The following is an 18,704-nucleotide window of genomic DNA, read 5'->3' on the forward strand; positions in this document are numbered from 1 at the left end:
AACAGGTTCATCAACATGTATTTTGCATGTCTGACGTCAATGACACTTCATTTTACAGTGTGGCAACATCACAACAAACACAAACTGATGTCAATAGCCAAAAATGACCAAAAAGGTTGTTTTTAATAAATAGCAGCAAACTGACTGACTTTAAAAAACATCAGTAGCTCTTTGAGGCAAACATTTAGCACTATTAGCCACCTGAAGAGCTATACTATCATTTTGTTTGCTGTGAAATAGGATCATTTCTAGATTCAACAAACAGGGTACAGGCAACAAAAAAGGGTGTTGAGATTGGTTGAAGTCACACCTTGCTTTGACTCAGTTTGCAAATATAAGCCTTACTGCGAACTGCATAACAGTTATGAACATTTATGAAGGTCCGTTTTGTGAAGAATTTCAAAATGATCGATGCAATTGTGACAATTTCAAAAAACATTGGTTTGAAATGTTTGGACAAAGAATTTATCATTTTGATCCCACCAGAATGACTGCTTTCCTTTAAACAAAATGGCAGATAACAAAAAAAACATTGGCCCCCCCACACACATACATCTGTAAGTAAACATTCCACATAAGCAAACAAGGACAGACCTGAGTCGGTGGAGGAATCTAGACACACTCTTGGGCTATCAGCTCATCCCTCCCCCCTACACAAGACACAGTTTTCTCTCTCCGTGTCTACGGTGAGTGGTGACGGCTCTCCGTTTTTTATATTATCTAAGTGATACCCTCGGAGGCCCTGTTGTGCTTCTAGGATTGTACTGTCCATGCCTTGTTGTCTGGTTCATTTCCCCAATGTTTCCATTTGTGGTTTTCTTTGGACTGTTACTGTAGAAACAGTATGCTAAAAGCCATGACGACACAGCAGCAGGCAACCCAGGGACTCTTCCGCTCACCTGGAGAAAATAAATACTGTTGAGCAACATTTCATTAATGTGAAGAAAAAATGACATAATGTAAAAAAAAAACACACACACACACACACACACACAATAGGCTTACCTATTCTGGCACACTTCCAGAAAATTCCTAGGAGCCTAAAATAAAAAAAATAAAAAAATTACAAACAGAAACAAATGTCTATATATCTGTCTCCATTTATTTTCGCTCCTTTGTAAAAGTTAATTGTACTTTTACTGCAATAAAAAAAAAAAAAAAAGCCTCTATTAGAAGTCAAAAAGAGGCTGGGCCCTGTGTTGATATGTCAAGGTGGTAGCCACAGTAACTGCTAGTCAGACTCCTGACACAACTTTCCAAGAGGATTGTGCTCAACTTCCTACAAAACCCAGACAGCAACAGATGTCCATTTCCATGTAAGGGGTGTTCACTTTGGAAGAGCGGGGGACAGCAGGCAAGTCTTATTATCTCTAGTGACAGCTGAGGCAAATGTTGCATTCCAGGCCTCCCCATTTCTGATGTGCTTGTCGGCCTGTGTGAGGGTGTGTCTGTCTGCTAGTGTACAAGTCTAAAAGCCAACTTTCAAACTGACCAGATGGTGGCAGAATCCCATTGTAATTTTTTCTTTTGTTGACTTCAGATAGCTCTGTTTTTAAAGTGACTTTTTCTACAACTTTGGAAAAATGTTTTTTTTGCTTCTTTTTTTTTAATACATGTACAAATATTTTCATGTAGAGAACATTAATTCTTCCGCTCAGATTCTAGACCTATCACTACCACTCACAAATCATCTGCATAATGTGTGGCATCAAATCAACACAAATAACATCTAGTCCCTTAGTCAATGAATCAATCCAAAGGGGAAATTATTAAATCATCCCATCTGCCACTCTGTCTCATTTGTTGTTGGTCTGAAGAGGATATCCCTCCCTGCTCTACTGGTGTTTGTGCGTGTGTTGTTCCTGGGCTGTGCCACTTGTTAAAAGTGAATCATGGAGTTTACACATCCAAGAATAATAATGATCCAGTTTTAATGAACATTTGGGCCTTCTGCTACTTAACTTGCTTCAAGGCTCTTTTAATTAGCTAAAATTGTTAACAAAGGTTGAACAGTGTTTCCCAAAGATAATATCCTGAAATGTCTGTTTTGTTCAAAACTCAAATATATTCACTTTACTGTCATAAAAGGAGTAAAGTGAGTTGCAGAGGGATGGATCATTTAAAACTGTTGGGCTTACATACGTACACTCCATTCTGATTCTACATGTCAAGCAGAATCAGCTTTATCATGGACTGTTTCTACTAAAGAAAGAAAACAAACCGCTCTAATATAAGTTGAAATACAGAACTGCTGAAGTACTTATAGGATGAAGCAGAATGTATAGCACTTTCATGAAAAACAAATAATTTGTGTCTTAACACTATAATAAGTGATAGTAATGAAGTGTATTAACAATCCAAGTATTTGGTTATGCAGTTTGATATAACATGGTGTCTCAATCTAAAAGACAAAGGCTCAATCAATCACTGCAAAGACATCAATTGCAGCTTCATTGTTAAGTATCTCACATAGTATCTGAGCATACCCGGACTTGTTCTTGTCTAGCATACTGGGAGCCAGCGCTCTGATGTAAGCACAGGTACAGATCAGGAGGAGAATCACTGTTAACAGTGACTGGAAGTTGAAAATGGCCGACTGCAAGATGAAAAAGAAATGATATATTTAGTAACAGACATGACTTAGTTCACCTCACCAGCATATCATACACAATAGAAACACTAACTTCCCTTTAGTTCATTTTCTGTAACCCTGGTGTCATGCTACTTGTCACAAGGAATGTTGTTGTACCAGCTGTGCATTCTGTGTGACAACGAACTGGGCTATAGACCCAGTTAGAGTCACACCATTGTCAAAAACTCAACGCCAAAAAAGCATGTTTTCGATGGCGTGCAAGTCAAAATGATCCTACATTTTCATATACTAATTTACAAATTCAAGTTTGTGGCTTAAGAACAATCACAATCTCATACTGCCATGTACCAAAACGAAGACCCAAGACTACTCTGACTAGCTTTAAGCTATGTAGCTTACTTAAAAGCCATAACAAACTGTAGGACCCAAATTCATCCCAAACAGTCTGAACTGCAGATTAGTGATTTGTGTTTGTTTTTGTGTGTTAAATGCATACTTTTCGCCAACTGTGTGTCTGTTGATTCTCCTGAAAATGGTAAGCAACGCTAAATGGAGGATGATAACTGATGACATTGGCTAAGTCATCCCTTCCCTGTTTGGGTATAAATGTGGCTCTGTCCTTGCCTGTCATCTACACTGGGGTGCATCTTAGTTGGCCAACAATACTGGACATCTCACAGTCAAAGACAAGGATCTTCTTGTCTATAATTAACTACTCTGCACTCCAAAGCGGAAACTACCAAAGGGCTTTATAATTATTTCTGATGCAACCTCTTCTGGAAACTTCCGTTTCTACTCCCAGAAATATGTGTATTAATCTTTAAGACTGTTAATGTAGTATCATTCTGGGATGTTCTTATATGTGCCCCCTGAAATCCAAATATTTAAATATTATACATTCCTAACATGGTAATAGACATGCCATTTGGATACTTTGACATAATCATGCATTCAAATATTAGCATGTATACTCTTTTTTGTCTTGTTACCTGATAGCAATAATTACACTCCTGCCACAGCTAAATTAGTACTATATTACTAAAATTGTATTGATGGCAAAATAGATAGCATTAATTATTATTAGACTCACGGTCCTTGAAAAAAAAAATACAGATACACAAGACAGACACCAATTAAAACAAGACAGCATTATAACAGTTTTGAATTTTAAAAGTTTGCATTTGGATAATATATTTTGGACATATGATTTCTGCCTGCGGCGATTACGCTTGTACGTTTGTTGTTGCTGCATGTTTTCTTGAAGAATACAGTTGTAATGCATTGTCCGCTTGTCATTAAGATTTAATATCAATAAGTTTTTCTGTCAAGATACCTACGTACTTATGAGTTTTGGTTTAAAATATTCCAGTTATTGCAAACTCAACTTTGTAATGCCAATCCACAATGTGTAGCCGAGTCACAGACACACATAATGTTACATGCTGCAGCTACGTGGCACACACCTCAAAACATTGCGATGCTAGCAGTGTTTGTAACGTTACTCATTAATTTGAAACATATTAAGCCTTTGTTATCAAACTACTCACGTTGACACACATATACAACTTAGGTAACGATATGAAAATTTAGTAAAGTGAGATTTAAGAATAGAAACATACATGTGAAAGATAGTTTGGCTTAACGTTTACCCTATTTTAGCTAGCCAATGCTAGCAAGCTAGTTTAGCATTTACTATGCGCCCTGCTTTACACCGAATGCAAGCATTAGTTGTTGTCACTGTGTTTTCCGGACACAGATTAGACGTAGAATGTGTGTTATAGAATATGCTTAAAATACACTATCAAATGGCAGAAGCACCTGATTAATAAAAAAACAACCTTACCATTTTTTGTTGTGAGTCAAAGCCACATCACAGTTCCTGTTCTCTGGAGCTTACGTGACGTAACCAAATATGTTTACGTAACGTAACGACGCATTGCGCGTGGAACCTCGTTTGCTGGTTGGCTGAAAATGTACAGCCTGACACAGGAGATGAAGGTTGACGTTCTTTCAAAACCTGTCAAGAGCAGCATGAGTTCAGTTTCATACACAAATGCCTTCGTTTGGACAACGTTGTAGTTAGCCCATACACTACAGTAAGTATGTTGAAGAAATATGTACGTTAAGTGTTTTACATACATGTGACCAAATGTAAAGTGAATTCCGACTACCGGTATTAGGGAAAACCAAGGCGTATCTGTAACGTTACCGACAATATTCGTTCCACAATAGTGCACTATAGTGACGAAACGGAACCCGGAAGTTAGCTTAACGTTATCTAAAATTAGTGTAGGGTGTAATTCATTAGGCTGTGAATTATAATACAATCTGAGTTATTATGGGAAATAGAAGTAAGTCAACATCTCTATATAATAAGGCAGACATTGCTAAAAGAGTGCTTTAGTACTATCACTTTGGGCACTAAACTTGAGATGAAGATTTATGACATGTTGCAGACTTTACAATTAAGCAATTATAAAACAGATCCTTAGTTTTAATCATATAGATTCATTTGACTGGTATATTTATCTTTATATTTTCATACCCTGATAGATAACTATTCGCTTTTTTGGTGACGTGAGACTGACATTTGTGTGGTCCACTTTTCCCTGAAAGTTTTTACAATGAAGGCGCCTCCCCCCAACCAGTCACGGCAGCATCTTGATTGCATTGAAACCATGTTTCATAAATTCCCCTCAACCATTTAACTGACAACCCTGCAGAGCTCTTCATGTAAGAAGAAATCTGTCAGATTATAAACCACACATGAAACGTGTTTTGCATATTTTTTTCAACAAGAGGATAATGTGGATGTGGATAAAAACTTAGTGTAAAAAAAGAATAAGTCATCAAATGGAGAGCAAGAGATGAGCAAGTGTACTTCAAACAGATGCACATTCCTCCTAATGTTATTACGGTTTACAGTGCACTGACTTATTTAGGCAAGTGCACGCATGCCTGATTACTGCAGTCCAATCAAGGCACAATGTAGCCTCAGTATGTGCAATCTTTTCTTATTTCTATTAGAGAGAACATCAGGTCAAACTCTTTAGAATAATATTTATAGTTTGATGCCAAAATTAAAACTTTCTTCAATGAATGGATGGAATAATAATAATAATACATTTTATTTAACAGCGCCTTTCTAACACTCAAGGACGCTTTACAGAGAATAAAAGACAGATATAGGGAACATAAAAGTGTAAGTAGTAATAACAAAACAGATAAAACAAAAAACAAAACAAACAAAACAAACAAACAAAACAAAACAGGAACAGTGTATTTACAGATAAGCGAGCTGGAACAGATGGGTTTTTAGTCTAGTTTTGAACAGAGGGAGAGAGTTGATGTTGCGGAGGTCGGGTGGGAGTGAGTTCCAGAGCTGGGGAGCAGAGCGGCTGAAGGCTCTGGTCCCCACGGTGATGAGTCGAGCATGGGGGACAGTGAGGTGGAGGGAGGAGGAAGATCTGAGGGAGCGGGAGGGGACGGCAATGTGTAGGAGTTCTGATAGATATGGAGGGGCAAGGTTATGGATGGCTTTGAAAGTATGGAGAAGGATTTTAAATTGTATTCTGAATTGAACCGGGAGCCAATGGAGCTGCTGAAGAACCGGGGTTATATGATGAAATGAGGGGGTTCTGGTGATGACACGAGCTGCTGAGTTCTGAAGAAGTTGAAGTTTATGGAGGGATTTTTGAGGAAGGCCAAAAAGGAGAGAGTTACAGTAGTCAAGGCGGGAGGTGACGAGGCTGTGGATAAGGATGGAGGCAGTGTGAGTGGTAAGGGACGGACGGAGGCGGTTTATGTTGCGTAGGTGGAAGTATGCAGACCGGCAGATATTATTTATGTGTGACTGAAAGGAGAGGGAGGAATCGAGGATGACGCCCGGACTCTTGACCTGAGGGGAAGGGGAGACCAAGGAGTTGTCGATTGGTAGAGAGAAACTATTGATTTTGGATAGGGTGGACTTGGTGGCTACGAGGAGGAGTTCGGTTTTATCACTGTTTAGTTTAAGGAAGTTTGTGGTGAACCAGTCTTTTATTTCAAGTAAGCAGTTAGTAAGGGACAAGGGGGGGAGCGAGGAGGTGGGTTTGCTGGATAAATAGAGCTGGGTGTCGTCTGCGTAACAATGAAAATGAATGTTGAATTTGCGGAAGATATTGCCAAGGGGAAGTAGGTAGGTGATGAAAAGGAGGGGGCCAAGAACTGAACCTTGAGGGACGCCAGTAGTAACAGGGGAAGGGTGGATGTGAAAGATTTGAGGAAGTACTGCAGTAACTGGTCATGTGGCTTCTGCAGTATTGACCCTCAGATGGGAATAAAAGTTAGGCTTATTACGTCACAAATGTTTTGCTGTCACAGGTTGTATTGTGCCTTGATCTCTATACTTTTTACACTACCACAATCTTCATTAAGAGTTGCTTTACATTTGTGACTGAGCAAGTTTTAACCACTGTAACTTATTCCTATGTCAAAATTGGCGATGTGAAAATAACCTGTTATTGTGCGGCTGAGTCCACGGTTAGCAAGATGTTGTGTACAACATTCTACAGAAGAGCTGATGTCATGAGGGCAACCCTTTCAGGCTAGCTATGTATGTTTGTTTTAAAGGATTGTCCTCTTGTTGAATTTACTCATCTCCTCAAAAGCAATGGTGCAAACAGGACAGTTTCTATTCTAAAATGGGTTACTGACCGTGGTTTCACCTAGAAAAGGTGTCAGGCCAGCTGGCAAGTGTCTTTTTTTTGACAAGGACCCTCCTGGTGCCAGGCCCAGACTGATAGCAGCATTAAAATAGAGCCAAATAGTTTCTGTGATAACCGAATCATGGACGGAATCGTGAAATTGAAAATTTAAAAAAGCTTAAGACAGATTTCCTAGGGCTCTACATTATGTCAATGCTAAAAGCTAACTGGAGATTTGAAAATATGACTTAGTCTAAGTTTCCAACCAAGCCGTCCCACTGTATCTAGTTTAAAAAACGTCTTAAAAATACATTAGATTTTCCTCAGTTGCTTCGTTTTTCAACTTCTGTTCATATTACATTTTCACCTTGTGTCATCACAGTAGTAGATTTACAATTCTTTCCCCTAATAATGTTGATAAAGGGGGTAAGCTATGTTGACGCTGAGTAGTAGAGAGGCTGAGGTAATTCACCAAGTAGATGTTAAATGTACTGTAGGTCTGAAACTTGTCACCAATCTCAAATGCTTTGCTACCTGATACGGACAAGACATCTTTGAATCTAGCCTATGTATGTGGAGCACTGCACGTCAGAGAAGGCACATTTTTTGTCACTCAGCACAAAACAAAGCTTAACCCTGACCCATCACCACTTCATTGCAGTCCCTGCCAGCAGCACAAATATAAGTAGTAAAAATATTCATGGTTATTAGAGTAGTTTTTCAAACCTGTTCTTTGAGACATGCATCAGTCAATTTATGGTCACACACACACTTTACTCTTTAGGCCTTGATTCATTGTAGTCAGTGTCATAATTGCTCATACTGATTATATTTGTCAACTGGCTTCAGGTAGCCAACACGTGGAAAGAACAAAGAATAAAAGGCTATGGCATGCAACAGTCTGCTGCTGTTTAATCCCTGACTCATCCTATGATATATCATGGACTAGCCAAAGAGTTCTCCTTTTTATCTTAACTCCATTGTATTGGAGAAAGCATGAGGGGAAAGTCAAGTGAAAGGACAGTGAGAGGACTTGGTTTAATAGTCCAGGCCCATTAAAGAGACAGTTAACTGCATTGGCTTGTACTTCTCTGTATGGACTCCTCATTGAAAACACAAGCTGCAAAATTACAGTAGAGGCTCTCTTTGTGACTCATTTGCTCAGTACTTCCTGCACAGTTCAGTCTTTTTTCATATGCAGCAATGCTGAAGAAATGACAATGAAAAGGTTGAGCAAAGAAATTACAGAGGGAGTAAGAGAGGAGGATAAGGGTTGTGTGTCAAAGCTGTTGGGGATCTTTTTTTGTTGATGATTTAAGCATTCCAGTGATGTGTCCGCCGATCGAGGAACGGAACAGGTTGACTTCGGGATTGACTTTGAAGGTTTTGCGCAGCTCTCCATTCCTGACAGACAGCGCTGTTTATTTAATTGGAGTGTCCTTCTGTCATTACCACAGGGTTATCGTCCTGCACAACAGATGTTACAGTAACTAATGAGTAGCTGGGCTCTCTTTATGAGGTTAAAGTTGAACCCTTCAGCTCCCTCATCTTTTTCATCCCCTTTCGTCCAGCCACACCCCTTCTTGAAGCACAAGGGGTCAACTTCAATCTGTTTCTTCAGGGTCTTTGTGTGTGTGTGTGTGTGTGTGTGTGTGTGGTGTGTGTGTGTGTGTGTGTGTGTGTGTGTGTGTGTGTGTGTGTGTGTGTGTGTGTGTGTGTGTGTGTGTGTGTGTGTGTGTGTGTGTGTGTGTAGAGAGGGCACATGTTTGTCTATGTCAAAGCTCTGCTGTACGTCTCATTTTGAATAACCTTGATCACCTGCTCTGTCAGCATACTGTATGTGGTGGGGGATGCAAAAACAGAATAAAAAAAAAAGTGTTGTCACATCCTAACTTATTGCACAGTGTCTGGAAGAGCTCATTTTCATTTTTCAAACATGTCCAGCTTGGCTAACTGCCAATTTAGCCGTCCTTTTCCCTCCATCTCCACATACTTTGCCCTGTAGTTAAGCAGGGAACTCACCTCTCACTTCAAGTGGAAGCAGTAATCACATGTTCTGGCCCTGGACATCCGTAATCAAGTAAAAGTTTCTCAAGCCAGCTGAGAAGGAAAAAACCTGATGAGTAGCCAAACCAAAAGGACATCAGGAACCATCTCATGGATCATATTGTAATCCTTAGATTAACATCTTTTGTAACTGATCTGTTGAAAGTAGGCTGCTTCTGGCAGGAGACTTAACTTTAACTGCAGCAGTGAATCAGTTATCAAAGGCATTAGCCTGAGGGCAAGGTGACATTACCAAACGAGGACGCTCAGCACACTCATTGAGCAGCGTTGCATTGGCAAATAATGTTTAGTTCCCAGTATTAAGTAACTCTAAGACCATGGATCCCACAGGTTTTGCCGCAATAGAAGATTGGCAATTATCTTAACTCACATCAATGCAATACCTTACATGTGATTAAACGATTGACAGGAATGGCTGTCATTGGGACAGTATTTGCTTCATATTGTCAAACATGATGGCACTTCTTAAAATGTAATATTTCTCCCAAACTATCCATTAAAATCTAAATAACTTTGAGATGAGAAACAGCCCATTCAGCTGAGGTTAATATATCCCCTACAGTGCAACATGCACTTTTAATGGTGGTTACGAAGCTTTGTGAGTTTAAAGAGCTTAAGCTTGACCGCAGTCTCTCAAGTGGATGTGTCTAGAATCTTGTTTTTTTAATCTTTAAGTCATGCAGTTACCTTACTGGTGGTCAGGGAGCCCACACTCCTATGCAAAAACCTGCCAAACTCTCTGTGTGGTTCCACTGAGTCCGAGAGACCCCTATTGAAGACACACAGGGATGTTCATTACCAAATCCAAGAAGTAAAACAATTGACGCAACTGGAAGATTAAGACAACCTTACAGCATCAGAATGGATTGATAGAAGTATTGTCTTTGAAGGAAGTCCTATGACCAAATTCAAGCAGTTGGCCTACGAAACATCCTGAACACAATGCCATGGGCTTGTTGCAGAAACAGTGAATCATAATTTCACCTTGTTTCTTAATTCCTATCTTTGTTTTTTTTTGCAGATTATGAGTGGTACAGTCCGACAGATCACTGTAGCTACTGATCCAAGCACCCCCTACATCCTGCGAGTTGACTGGGCTGTAGACCTGGGTGCTGGGTTCACAATAGCACTCACTGATGGCAACTCGGCATGGATTGGAGAAGGTAAAGACTTCAGATATGCAAGAACAAAAATACATTAAGACTCATGGACTACTCAAATAATTCCCAATGCACAATCTTTGGCTCATGCCTTCTGCAATGACTGAAGTCTTTTGACCATTGACTAGACTGGGTTGTCACCAGGTATACCATTCATCAGGGCTCCCAAACTGTGTAGGCACCTGGCTGAACCCCATCTCACAGTATTGTAACTATATTAATATATCCTTTAACCAGAGGGACAGCCGTGACCTTGTTTCACCATCCCCCTTCACTTCTGCGCTGCAGCTTACAGGTGTAGAAAGTAGATTGAGCTCTACAAGGCTTGTCTTTGTATGTGCAAGTCAGTGTTCAGTGTGTGTGTGGTTACATCTACACATAAGTACATTTTCTCTGAAAGGACACCTGGAACATAACCGCTCACTAGTTTTCTATTGGTGTCCATCTGCAGAGTTGACAGGCAGAGATGGGGTTGTGACAGCTATGTGCGGTCTTCTGGGTCCTCAGTGTTTGATGTGTTAATTGGGACCCTCAGCCTCGCGTGAGCAGCTGTGCAGCAGCTGACGACATTCCCCTAGGTTTCTTGACATGCTTTCTTTTGAATCCGCTTTCACATTGCTACATAATTAATGTTTATAGTTTTGCTCTGCAGTCTGCCATCACCTCTTTGCCCTTCTCTCAACTGTACAAATTTAAATGATGCAAAAATTAGAAAAATGCCTTCTTTGTGTCTAGTTTCAGAGGATGAGGTGACAAGGGAAGTCAACGATATGGGAGCCACAAGGGAAAGATATGTTAAGGATCTTTTTCAAGCGCTAATTGGAGGCGAAGGAGGAAGGAGAGGAGGTGACAAGGAGGCGTATTCTTTTCACATCACTCCAGATCACTGTCATCTCTCGTATCAGAAGATCTGCAATGAAATCTCGGTGAGCAAAAGCTTTGGGCGGATTTTTACTATAATACTCCAAATGTGTGTAGCCAGTATGGTCTAGTTGGCAAAACCTTTACATTTTTTAGGTTTTAAAGTTAATATAATAATATTTTCAATTAGCAGCTTTGAGGCTGTGTTCAGACAGACAACAGTATTGCATTAATGGGACTGCTGCCTTGGCACAGCAGTGGGGGCTCCGGTAAAAATAACAACATTCCCTGCAGGTGGCACGAGTCAGCATTGCAGCCGGTATTAACTTACCTACCTGTAGATGGAGAATATCAACATGTCTGCAGTTCATTCTCATTGGCAAATTTGGACTGGAACTGCAGTTCTTAAACCGCTGTGGCTCCTCCAGGTCCTTAGTTCAATTATATTTGCTGGAATTGGTTTTGGTTTCTTTGCATCATTGTTTAGGGACACATCACACACATATGGTAATGAACCAAAAGTTGTTGAGAAAACTGTTATTGAAGATCAATTTTAGAAAGTTCTGGTTTATTCTTCATGATGGAGATTGATCAGTAGTTCACCTTTAAATTCCACATCAGGCACTTCCCCCTTGTCACTGTTCCCTGAGGATGAACTCATCTAACGACATACAACAAAATAGAAAGGAAGTCTTACTTTTTATAGGGGGCTGTTAAAAAGAGAAGGGTTATAGTGTCCCCACATTAAAGCAGAATTAGAACGGCGTGGTTGCCTTCAGGCCACTGTGGAATAAAGCCAGAGATAGGAATCATTCAGTCATCCAATAGCAACAATATAAGGCAGTTGTTGAATGGCTACAGCTCATAAATGTTTAGAGAAAAAGGTTTGCTGATTAAAGGTTTGTTAAACGGTAAGGTGGAGCTAGCTTGCTTTAATGTAAACAGTTCCCTACATAAAATCACCTCTTTTTGAATTTATCCAGCATTCACAGACAAAAACACATATTAGATTGTGTTCTAAGGAGATTTTTACATAGTTAACAGAGAGTGACAACTCTGATGGAGTACAGGTCACTATGCTTTCAGTGGATTTGGTGTTATTCTTTGAAACTATGAGAGGATGCTGTTGCCTCCAGGGATAAGGTCACTCCGGGTCATGGGGCTGCTTTTGGGTAGAGGAAACCAGTGGGAGAAGGCCAAGGGGTTAGGATCACTGTAGAGACCATAAAACCCTTATTTATGGACAGGGCTGTCCCCATCTTACAATTTAAAAAAACAACAACAAAAAAACAGTTGATTAGAGCCATTTTGTTTGATTCCAAATTGCCTTTGCTTTCTTTGTGTCTGTGAGTGTGAGCTGTGTATACAAGTGTACTTACAGTATGTGTGCATGTGTACAGACGTGCAGACATACTGTTGGTTTAAGATGAGGTGACTGGGCTAATTTAAACAATGTAATGATCTCAAGAATATAAATACAGAATGGCTATTCTAAACAACACATGTTGTGTTTTTTGTGGATGCTTTCTTTTTCAGACTAAATAATATAGAGGTACACATGATTTCCCCAAATGTAACTTAGTTTAACTGTAATGCTATATACAAATCACAATGATTGACTAGTGGTACTACTATGGATGTAGTAGGAATGCGCAATATGGACAAAAAATAATATCTCTTTTTTGACGATAGCGATAATTAGACGATAACCTTTAAAAATGTGTTTTTAAATGTTACTTAATCACTGGTGATAATAATGGGCACAGTTTTGACTGAAAACAGTTCTTATATTTAAAAAAAAAAAAAAAATTAAGTATTCAAGTCAAAACAATTCAAAGACATACAAAATTGTCTAGGAACATTGACGTCTGAGTAAGCAGTAGTTGTACACCTCTGCTGTAATGTAAATTGTGCAGCATACAAGCAGAAAGAAATCATAGTAATAAACCGAGGGCTCTGTTCTGTAACATATTGCACACAACCATGGCCTTATTGGAAGCAGTCCTGGAGCTGGGATAGGGCAGTGTTAGGCCAGGTTTTGATAGTCCTTCTACTTGGCTGTTTAGACCTTCTGACCAGGATGTATGCTGGGCTCAGGAGTAGTTGGATCTGACTAGCCCAGGTCAGGGAGAGGTTCTGTATGCTTTCTTGATGTTAGAGAATACATGGTCTAGTGTGGTCTTCCCACTAGTAGCACAATCTACATGCTGGAAAAAGCTGGGGAGTATAGATTTTAAGGCCGCCTTGTTAATGTCCCCAGCTGCAAAATGTATCTCCTTCAGGTGATTGCGCTGCAGTTTGTTGACTATAGTTAGCAGGTGAGCCAAACTTGTGCCAACGTTAGCATCGGGGGCTATGCAGACAGTGCCAGTAATAATCACTGTCAGGTGAGCAGTGCTGAGCAACAATCCTGCTGTTGGTACACCATTATGAAAATGCAAATCCTCCTCCTCTGGTCTTGCCAGAGATCTGCTCTTGATCCTGCCAGTAACTAGCTCGGCCTGCTACCTGCACCGTGTCCGGGATGAGGGTCTTCTGCCAGGTTTTGGTGATAATCATCACGAAGCAGTTCCCTGTGTAGCGGTTCGTTGCTATGCTGAGTTCCAGCTCATCCATTTTATGTGCGATGGATCTGGCGTTGGTGAGCAGGAGGCTTGGCAGTGGAGGTTGGCTAGCAGGCCTGACTGGCATCCTCACTTCTGCTTTCTCACCGCCTTTGTCTCTTCACTATCTGCGGGATTGCCTGTCCCCAGAACACACTGTAAAAAAATGCAGCCTCTGTAGACAGCCCAGGGTCTACAAACAGCAACAAAAACAAACTGCTAACCTGCACCACGAAACATACACAAACAGTGTTCTAGCATTCCAGCCAATAACCGACAAGAAGGATTTGGGGGTGGGGGGCTAGTGCGTGGAAGCACAGATGGGAGGGGGAGGGGATGGGATGAGAAGGAGGGAGGGTCAAGCTGGTCTTGTTTTGTTTGAAAATACTTTGAACGTCAACAAGAAGTAACGTCCCCCAACATTGCTTAGAGCACCTTTAACACAGCAATGATGATATTATTGTAGACTATATATATATCTCATAGCTTGGTCCTACCAGACTCTTGTATATTTCATTTATACAAAGAGGCCTCCATTGACAAGTGATAACTTCCTTGAAGGTGGGTACTCTGTTGAATTTTAAAACTATTTGATCCGAATAATGTGGGTAGTACCAATGGAGAGATGTCAGAGTGAGTGGGCTGCCCATGGAAAGGCGCCCCAAGCAGTTGAGGGTTCGGTGCCTTGCTCAAGAGCACCTTGGCAGTGCCCATAGGGGACCATACTTTGGTCCCTACGGGGACTTGAACCAGCAACCCTCCGGTTCCCAGCTCAACTCCCTACGGACTGAGCTAATGCCACCCCAATGTGAATGTGGTTAATGTGTCAAGTAGGGCACGGACACAACGTGCACTGGCTCGGGGAGGGTCGGGCTTGATTTTTTTGGCCCAACCTAAGCTCTAGGAAGAGGGCTACAACATAATGGCCACCAACAAAACTCAGCAAAGATTGTTCTTGCTCGGGCTTTAACTGCTGGATATTCTGCAGTGCTGCCACAACAGGCCGCATCTTTCTCCGCCGCCATTACAGAACCTATCAAAGGTTACCGAACCTCACCGTCATTGTTCTCAGCCGCGCCCTCTGTTTGCTGATTGGACCGGTTAGGATTTGACCGGAGAAAACCCAAGAATATACTGCAAACCCAGACGGGGTACGGAAGGACAATGAAAATTGAGCAGAATTACTTAGAGAGGGCAAAGCCAGGCTATATATCGCACGCCTTCAGTAGGAATACAACCAGATTAGGTTTATCAGGGCTTTAAAATGGCAGTCATTGCTGTGTGCAGTATGTGTGTGGTAATCACAATTCTAAGAATTCAGGGAGACAATTTGCATGAAGTGCTAACTACCACTCTTGTCTAACACCTGCTTCTTTTCTTCTTCTTTTTCTTCCCTTGTTTGTCTTTTCTTTTTCAACACGTCAGAGGATAAAAAGTGGAACATATTTTCCCAGCCAGATAATTTCAGGGTGTAGAAATGACCAAAAATGAGGCAAGTTTCCTCTGGAAATAGAAGAAAGGAGGCTGAAGACAAAACAGGTGGCGAACTTAAACTGACACTAATATTTTATGAATATGACCCCAGAAGTTGTAATGATGAATGTAATTTGGGAGTTACTTGTAAAACTGCTACTAAGCAGGTGTTTTACATGGCTAAGTCAGACATGGTCTCCTCCTTAATTGCCTTTTAAGTACCAATCCATCATTGGTGGAAAAATAAAAGTATGTATGTAGGCATAATTGTAATTTCACTGACATAAGTTGATTAACACAATTTTACTAAGCACACACGGTCACACAAATGTTTGATCAGTACCTTAGTACTACTAAGCTACACAGTTCTTACTTCAGACCAGCTTTCTCTACTTCTTGACAGTTGTGGTAATTGAAGCAGCATGTGGATGGGTCTGGTTGGATACATGTGACACTGATTGTCAATGTTTAAGTTTGTCAAATAGAACTTGCAGCTGTGCAGCATGACGCCAGTAGTCCATGCTTATCTTTTTCTGATTGAATTATCCCAAATACTAAAGTGTGAAATGATTCAATATATAATTGTGAGTGTAAATTCACAGCCTGCGTTTGTCAATTATTTACAACTCTGATTTTTGTAAATGGTGTGCATGACCATGTTTAAGTGTGGGGGCCAAAAGCAAAAACGTAATAGATAAAATGATTACAGTACTTTAATAGGTGACCTATTTTTGTTCCAGCTACTTTTAGCAACTTTAATGTGTTGATTCATTGTTTGGTTTTTCACTTCCCTGTCTTCATGTAAGTGGATTTTCCGTGTTTGTTGATTGATCGAGTTATGTATTCATCTGTTTGGTGTCATATTTCCTCTCTTTTTAAACTTTGCAGCTTTTCCACCCTGCTTGGTGACACATCTCAAAGCTGTCTTATTTTTATTTTTTCTTTCTCTATTTTTGTGTCCCACTGTACCAAACATCTAAACCTAACCTCTGCACGCTGTAAATGCAAATGTCTGGTTCACTGTACATATCATTTTACGTAATAATATGTTTCAAAACATTTGGAGAAACTGCTAACTGGAGATAAATGACAGGATAAGAGATCCCTTCATCAGGGTTTCCTTTTGGTTTTACAAGACAAGTACTCCTTGTGTATTGATGTTCGGCCTTTTCTAATTAATCAATTGTTAAGCTGCTAATGCTGAATTGAAACAGAAGTGATACTGGCTCAGGGTTGCAATGGGTATTTTTATTGTTGATACATTTTTTTTTAAAGTAATGTAAAAAAAACTGTTAAAATACCCATAATAATTTCCCAGAGTCCAAGGTTGCCATAGGGCCTCCCCTATGTGATTTTTCACTTTATTATTGTAGATAATTTGCCAAAGAGCATCATCTGCCTGCATGAGACTGATCTTTTTTTTTTATCACATTAGTCAATGTTAGCAGTGGCCATGTTTTGAGAGGCCCAAATACAAATGGCCACTAAACCCATTGTTGGTGATACAAATTTTCAATCCCATGATGTGGCCAAAAAACATTTATTGTGGTTTCAGAAAAAATAAAATAAAATCCGTAATCCTCCATGGTTAAATGTTTGGCTTTTATAGTTGTAGTAAAGCTTTGAACGGATTGGAGAATCTGATCCACCAACGCATCACTCCTTCTGTCATCACCAGGAGGTTCCACATCACAGTAGTTTTTTCACTGAGTTGTAGTTTGTCTTTCTGGTTGACAGTTAATGTTAATAATGCCTTTCTTGCATTAAACATCTCTAAACCCAAAAGCGAAATTAACTATTTTAATTCATTATTTTCCCTCCGCTACCTTTTCTGGTACTGTGCCATTGCATGCCCTTTGTTTATAGGAACATTCATATCAGGGGCAGACTGAGTGCTGTCGCCCCTCACTTCCTGCTCTTTATCTGGCCTCACGCCTCCGCATGGCGGATGAAGGAGCTGATGGGACAAGCTGAACTCTGCTCCATGCCCACACTTTTGAGCACCCGTGCCCACCCATGTACATAGTGTCTTTGTCATTATGCACACAGTGCTCACCCACTCACTTCCCTGTTCCCTTGGACACAATAATAGAAAAAAGGAGATTGGACCACTGACTTCATATTTTTCCCTCATATAAAATAAATTGTTTGATCTTTATTATTATGAGCTGGACTTTTTGTTTGCAGCTGAGATAAATAAGTGCCAGAGATATTTAATCTTTGAATTCCAATAATGCTAATTTACTATAATATTATCTAGTTATTGATTAATGGGGGTAATTGTCCTCGAATCCATGGGAATAAATGGTGGGTTTTGTCTCCAGCGATGTGTCATAGTGTGACAAGGACAGCTTTGTGTCCTCTCTGCCCACAGAATGTGTTTTGTGGTATCTTTGTTACTGGGACTGTGTTATTTTGGCTTTGTCCTCCCCACCTACGTCCCCTCTTCTCCACGGGTTTGACCTTATGGTCTGGCTAGCTGTCTGGAGACACAAACAGTTAGACCACACACACACACGCACACACACATCGGACCGTGTTGTAATGTCCGGCAATTATCCTGAATCCGGAAGGATTTTACATTCCCATGTTTTGTTAAATCTCTTTTGACTTTTTTGATGATGTTCTATACAAAGTGATTCACCTCAAAAGGTTGATCTTTCAGGTTTGCAAGGTCATGATATTTATCTCAGACTCAGAGAGTAAGCATCTCATCTTATTTTAGAGTTTAGGTTATTTCCTTTTCTGTCTTTCTTGTCCTCATCTTAGCTGCATTGATGTTTTAATTGTCATAAATCAGCCCACCCTGTCATATAAAAGTCATAAGTCTAATGCTGTTAAAGGCTGAAACAACATCAACAAACAATTTGTTTATTTTATTTAGCACAGTGGAAACATGTGGCAGTGGGTTGTGGATCACAGACCAGTCTGACCTCCCACACCTTTGCATAGGCTGGCAACAGCGTCTGACCTTTAACTTTATCTGTTTGTCTCAGGAGAGAAGCAGAAGCTTAGGAAAATAATGGGAGCTTTGTAGCCCTTTTCTGTCTTTCAACAAGGAACTTAAATCAACAAAAAACAGTCATTACTATCTATTAGTGGTAGGTAAAACTCAGCATGCTGCTTGCCTACATTTCCAGATTTATATTTTGTTTAGTGCACCCTTCCTCTTTTCATGCTGCATAACAAGCTAAAGGTAAACCTTCGGTTATCTGGAAGTCTCATGTTTACTGCAGTAGGTTTCCTTTGAAAACTTGAAAGT

At 40.2% G+C, this 18,704-nt stretch overlaps 1 protein-coding gene and 1 pseudogene across 1 annotated transcript; one reads left to right on the top strand and one right to left on the bottom strand.

Moving 5' to 3' along the window:
- tmem167a (transmembrane protein 167A) lies at nt 1-4,623 on the bottom strand. The gene is made up of 4 exons (XM_032515958.1): nt 4,437-4,623; nt 2,487-2,596; nt 1,006-1,040; nt 1-899 (listed from the first exon to the last, which is right to left on the bottom strand). Exons 1-4 carry the CDS (start codon nt 4,437-4,439, stop codon nt 829-831), a joined length of 219 nt encoding a protein of 72 aa, XP_032371849.1. The 5' UTR covers nt 4,440-4,623; the 3' UTR covers nt 1-828.
- The window catches only part of LOC116689365 (DNA repair protein XRCC4-like), a 27,082-nt pseudogene continuing 12,919 nt past the window's right edge, over nt 4,542-18,704 (top strand).

This window comes from Etheostoma spectabile, chromosome 5 (assembly GCF_008692095.1).
Source record: "Etheostoma spectabile isolate EspeVRDwgs_2016 chromosome 5, UIUC_Espe_1.0, whole genome shotgun sequence".
In the NCBI taxonomy this organism is placed as follows: Eukaryota; Metazoa; Chordata; class Actinopteri; order Perciformes; family Percidae; genus Etheostoma; species Etheostoma spectabile.